We start from the raw sequence: 5354 nt of genomic DNA on the forward strand, positions 1-5354 counted from the left end.
TCCCCAGCCCCTGTTAATTTTGAGACAGGGTCTTGCTAAATTGCTGAGGCTGGCCTTGAACTTGGATCTTCTTGCCTTGGCCTCCCAAGTAGCTGGGATTACAGGCATGTATCACAACACACAGTTCATGTCATAATGTTTGAAAAGATCAGTGTTCAACCAGAACACTTTCTGATGATAAACCTTTTTTTTGCTTGGATTTAGTTTTGGTAAAAAGATAGGATTAGAAAACAGTACTTGTTTCTTCTAAGATTCTTGTTCATAGTGAGGGATTTTTAAGCTCAGGAAAATAATGGAGACTCTCTACATCATATTACATAAAGAGTTATCTTTTCCTGGCTCCTAAAAGTGACTTCAGCTTTGCCTTCCTCTCAGGAGTTGGGCTGTTCCTACGCAGATGTTGCTGCCCAAGATGGTGAGGCTGTTCTCCAGGCAATCTTGACCTCTCAGCAGCCTGACCGGTGTAAACGAGCCCAGGCCTTCATCAGCACCCAGGGCCTCAAGCCAGACACTGTGGCTGAACTTGTGGCTGAAGAGGTGACACGGGAGCTGCTGACACCATCAGAGGGAACAGGTGCCCTGCCTTTCAGGCCTCCCAGCCTCTTAGCATTTTGAGGTTCCCAGCATTAAGGATTTAGATGCTATGCTCATATACATCCTATATGTTATCTCTCAAGTTTCTAAATTATACTTGTAGGAGAACAAATTATGCTTTGTGTTGTTTTCTGATCACGTTTAGTGTAGCTCTGCCTCTTCTGAACTACCGTACTCCTGTCCTGTAAAACGACCACTAGGTAAAGGTTTTTGAGCCCAGCAGTGGGAAAACTACCCAGGGAGCCATGTCCGGATTAACCTCCTGGTGCCTAGGCCTGGACAGTGTGGGTCTTCTGGGGCCACACTCTTGTCCCTCTCCCAACCCAGTGCCTGTCTCTCTATCTTTCCATGCAGGACATAAGCAGATGTTCAGCCCAGCAGAGGAAAGCCAGACATTTCTTCAGCTGACCATGCTGTGTCAAGACCGTACCTTATTAGGCATGAAGTTGTTGGATAAGATTTCCTCTGTTCCCCATGGGAAACTGTCCTGCAGTAAGTTCCTGGCCTTTTTCTTTCATGTTTCAGGTCCTAAACAGGTTTCTAAAAGTCCTCCCAGGGTCAGTCTCTCCAAAACTTGATTTGGGTCCTTGTTCCTGTTCTGGATATCTAGTACCTGATGCATCAGAAAAAATTCTTGGTAGAAAATCATAGGTTCATTGAAGAAAATTTGGAAGATATGGAAGAGTACCCTAAAATTTAAAATAATCACACACAAAAAGGTAACCTTTAATCACTTCTATTATTACCCTGCATAGTGGATGTTATTGTCCCCACTTTAGAAGGGAGGAAACTGAAGCTTAGAGAAATTTTCTGATTAATTTATAGCTAAGTGGCAGAGCTGCTATATGAATCGTTTATGATTCCAAAGTCTGCTCATTTTCAACAATGTCTAGCTCATTATGTGTCTAGTTCATTATATAACTGAGTAATATGGTCTCTCTGATCTTTTTCTATGTAAGACTAGAGTTTTATTTATTTATTTTTAATGGCCTTACACTGGCTGGGCATGGTGGTGCATGCCTATAATCTCTGGAACTCGGGAAGCTGAGGCAAGAGGATCATGAGTTCAAAGCCAGCCTGAGCAAGTTAGTGAGATCATCTCAAAATAAAACATAAAAAGGGGGCTGGAGTTGTGGCTCAGTGGTAGAGCACTGCCTACCATGTGTGAGGTACTGGGTTCAATTCTCAGCACCACATATAAATAAATGAATAAAGGTTCATCAACTAAAAAAAAATTTTTTTAATTTAAAAAAATTTTTAAAAATAAAAAGAGCTGGGAATGTAGCTCAGTTAAATGCCCTTTGGTTCAAGCCCTGGTACCAAAAATTAAAAAATGGCCTTATACTGTGTATAATGGCTATAATTTTTTTTTACTTTATGCATATGCTATCATTAACATTCTTCGTGATATTGAAAAGTCTATACAATTTTTAATATTTATACAATACAGCTCATGTAACTAATTTCTTTATATTTTAGGAGACCTTTAGATTACATCCAGTATTTGTTATTTTAAACATTCTCATGAACATTCTTATAGGCGGCATATTTCTGTGCATATACATGATTATTTCCCTAAGATCCTGATTCAAATTTTTTTTTTTTTGAACTGGGATTTGAACCCAGGGCTGCTTAACACTGAGTCACATCCCCAGCCCTTTTTTTTTATGTTTTATTTTGAGACAGGGTCTCACTAAGTCCTTAGGGCCTAAGTTGCAGAGATTGGTCTTAAACTTTCATTCCTCCTACCGCAGCCTCCCAAGTCACTGGGATTACAGGTGTGCACTGTGCCCAGCTTGATTCAAACTATTTTAAGGCTTCTGAAATACAGATTTATCAAAGGTTGCACAGTTTCATTTTTTGAAAAATAGCCTCCTATCATTCTTCTCAGCCAGTCCAGGACTACTTACTAAGTACCAACTGTATGCCAGGTACTGGAAGGACCTGGGATATGGTGAGCAGGTTCATCTCTGGAATTTGTGGGGTCAAGTTAGGCTGAGCTATCAGAGGTGCTCAGCAGTCGATAGGTTTTGGAAAGGTTCTGTAGATACATTAGTCCAGAATGCACAGAATGTATTAAGGCTGGGAATCCTCAACATTGCAAATATTTCCCCATTTTGCCTTTTAACTGTGCTCACAGTCTTTCACTAATCTAGAAAGCTAGGATACCTGAGATACAGAGAATGCCCTTGGATTTATGATGGCAGAAACTCCATCAGTTTGTCTGCAGTCTCTCAATCTTTAGAAGACGAGGGTCCATTTTTCCCATGTGTTGTGCCTTTGGAGATATGGCCACTACATGACTACCTTGAAGATAGGGATAATCCCTGTGCTATTACTGAGAATAAAATCTAGGTATCAGAGGGTTCTTCCAGAGCTATAGCTGGTGAGGTCGGGGCCCTCACAAGACTAGTAAGAGACCTCTGTCCAGACAGGCCTCTTGCCTACCAGGTCCTTTCAGTCACACCAGGCAGAGGTCAACAGTGGGTTGTCAGGGCTCATAACCATGTCTTAGTCTTGGCATTGTTTCACTCACCCAGCCACAGAGCTCCTGATCCTGGCCCATCACTGCTTCACCCTGACATGCCACATGGAGGGCATTATCCGAGTCCTTCAGGCTGCCCGGATGCTCACAGATAACCACTTGGCTCCCAGTGAAGAGTATGGACTGGTGGTGAGTGGCACCCTCAATCTCATCCTCAGTCCTGAGGCAACTAGGGGCCAGCTCAGAGCTGAAATGGGCTGAGGATCCTCACTGGATCCTACTGCCTACTAACTCAGGTTGATTTCTGCCAAAATCAGATTGCTCTGGAGAAGCAAAGTGAGGATCCCTGCTATGTTCCAGAGCTGCTGCATGAACACTTAGGGCAGTTAACTTTTCTAGAGGTCCAACAGCAGCATTTCTCTCCCAAAACAAGGTTTAGACCTTCTCTTATCTATGAATTGAAATGAGTTAACAGTTTCAGCTTCATGTAATTTATCTGACCCAGGTAACTGAGGAAGCCTGTAGGCCACTGTGATGAAGAGTGAAGAGTAAGAACCTGCCCAGGAGAATAGTACCACAGCATTTAACTTACGTTCTACTGATAAAAACCCTTAATTTTTAAAAAAAGTGGTACTGGGAATTGAAATCTTAGGTGCTCTAACACAGAGCTATATCTCCCCAGCCCTTATTTTGAGACAGAGTCTAAGTTGCTGAGGCTGACCTTAAACTTGCAATCCTCCTATTTCAGCTTCCTGAGTAGCTGGGATTATAGGCATGTGCTTGAAAACCTATAAAATTTTATAGGACACCTATAAAATTGCTCAATTTAAGTTTTTATAGGTGTACTCTACATACGGTGGTGGGACATAAAGGATTAATCATAATCAGAGACAACAGAGAAGACCCTTGTTGGGTGCATGGGAGGGAGCTAGGCATGGCAGCCTGGCTGTTAGAACCCTTCTTGCTATGGAACTTGTCCCCTTAAAGAAAGAAGCCAAACAGATGGGGGTAGTGGTCTGGCTCAGAACTCCAGGTGAGCTGGGTTCGGTGGCACACACCTGTAATCCCAGTGATTTGGAGTTTGAAGCAGGAGAATTTGAAGTTCAAAGCCAGCCTTGGCAACTCAGCGAGATCCTAAGCAAATTTTGTCTCAAAAAATGAAAAGGACTTGGAATGTAGGGTCTCTGGGTTCAGTCCCTGGTACCAAAAAAAAAAAAAAAAAAAAAAAAAAACTCCAGGTGATGCTGATACAAGCGCCTCCCTCTCAGGTACGTCTCCTCACTGGCATTGGAAGGTACAATGAGATGACATACATATTTGATTTGCTGCATGAAAAGCACTACTTCGAAGTGCTGATGAGGAAGAAGCTGGATCCGGTAAATGTGAAGTCATGAGCTCCAGGATGACATGTACCGCCAACATTCAGGAGTCAGGTTTTCTCTGGAATAATCCCAATCAGCATTGACCCTAGAATGTGCAGGGGTTGGGATCAGGGACTTCACTTGGACATTCACTATAACCAATGGCTTAAAATAGTTTGGACGAGGTAGTGATAATGCTTATACCAAATACTGAAGAAAAAGTTTGTTCTCCGCCTGCCTTTGTCACCTGCCTCTACTTTTAAAAAGTGTCTACCCTGGCAGGGAAAAAAATCCTTTCTGAGAACCATGCTAAAAGTGGAGTGTCCAGCTCTCAGGCTATGTCTGAAGTTTTTTAGTGGAGGATTTTCAGGGGATCATGAAAAAGTATGTTGCTGAGAGTCAAAGGAGGAAGTGAATACAAAGGCCTGGGCCAGAATAGCTGCTAAGCCATTTATAACTACCAGAAAAGGGAGGCTTGGAAGTAAAGACCTGAGTCAGGTATTGTCTTTGGGCTTAGGAACCTGTCTGTTCCCAGCATGCTGTTACACCTGGTATAGCACTCACACAGCCTCTGCAAATCATAAATTTGGCTGATACATTGCCTCTGCTTATTTCACCTCTAAAGAGTTAAAACCCAAAAGAGTATACTTTTGGCTGCTGGGAACCTAGACCAGCCAAATAAGATTAAGAGACAAAAAAAAAAAAAAAAAAAAAAAAAAAAAATCTATCCAATATTGGGCCAGTTTCAGGACAGACCAATAGACCAGTTCAGCCATCAGGAGAGGAACAAGTACTAGTAGACATAGGTACATCTTCAGGATTCCCCCAGAGGATTTTTTAAAATGGTTTTTGAGGCAGTTTCTGCATTTAAATATTCTTTTAATAACTTTTTTCTGATTACTAAAGTAATACAT

The 5354-nt window shown here is 42.0% G+C and overlaps 1 protein-coding gene across 6 annotated transcripts in view; it reads left to right on the forward strand.

Annotated features, from left to right (window-relative positions):
* The window catches only part of Spg11 (SPG11 vesicle trafficking associated, spatacsin), an 83007-nt gene that overhangs the window by 67288 nt on the left and 10365 nt on the right, over positions 1-5354 (forward strand). For 4 of the 6 annotated variants that reach the window (XR_007107184.1, XM_047540960.1, XM_047540963.1 and 1 more), the window contains 4 exons: positions 376-574; positions 949-1086; positions 3135-3268; positions 4348-4455. Coding sequence is in view for 5 of the 6 variants with exons in the window: in XM_047540960.1 (XP_047396916.1) it covers positions 376-574; positions 949-1086; positions 3135-3268; positions 4348-4455 (579 nt within the window). In the remaining variant the exon portion in view is untranslated. Of the gene's footprint in view, positions 1-375; positions 575-948; positions 1087-3134; positions 3269-4347; positions 4508-5354 lie in introns of all 6 variants that reach the window. The other 2 variants (XM_047540964.1, XM_047540962.1) reach the window with 2 other exon arrangements.

The sequence above is a fragment of the Sciurus carolinensis genome, chromosome 2 (assembly GCF_902686445.1).
Source record: "Sciurus carolinensis chromosome 2, mSciCar1.2, whole genome shotgun sequence".
Taxonomy (NCBI): Eukaryota; Metazoa; Chordata; class Mammalia; order Rodentia; family Sciuridae; genus Sciurus; species Sciurus carolinensis.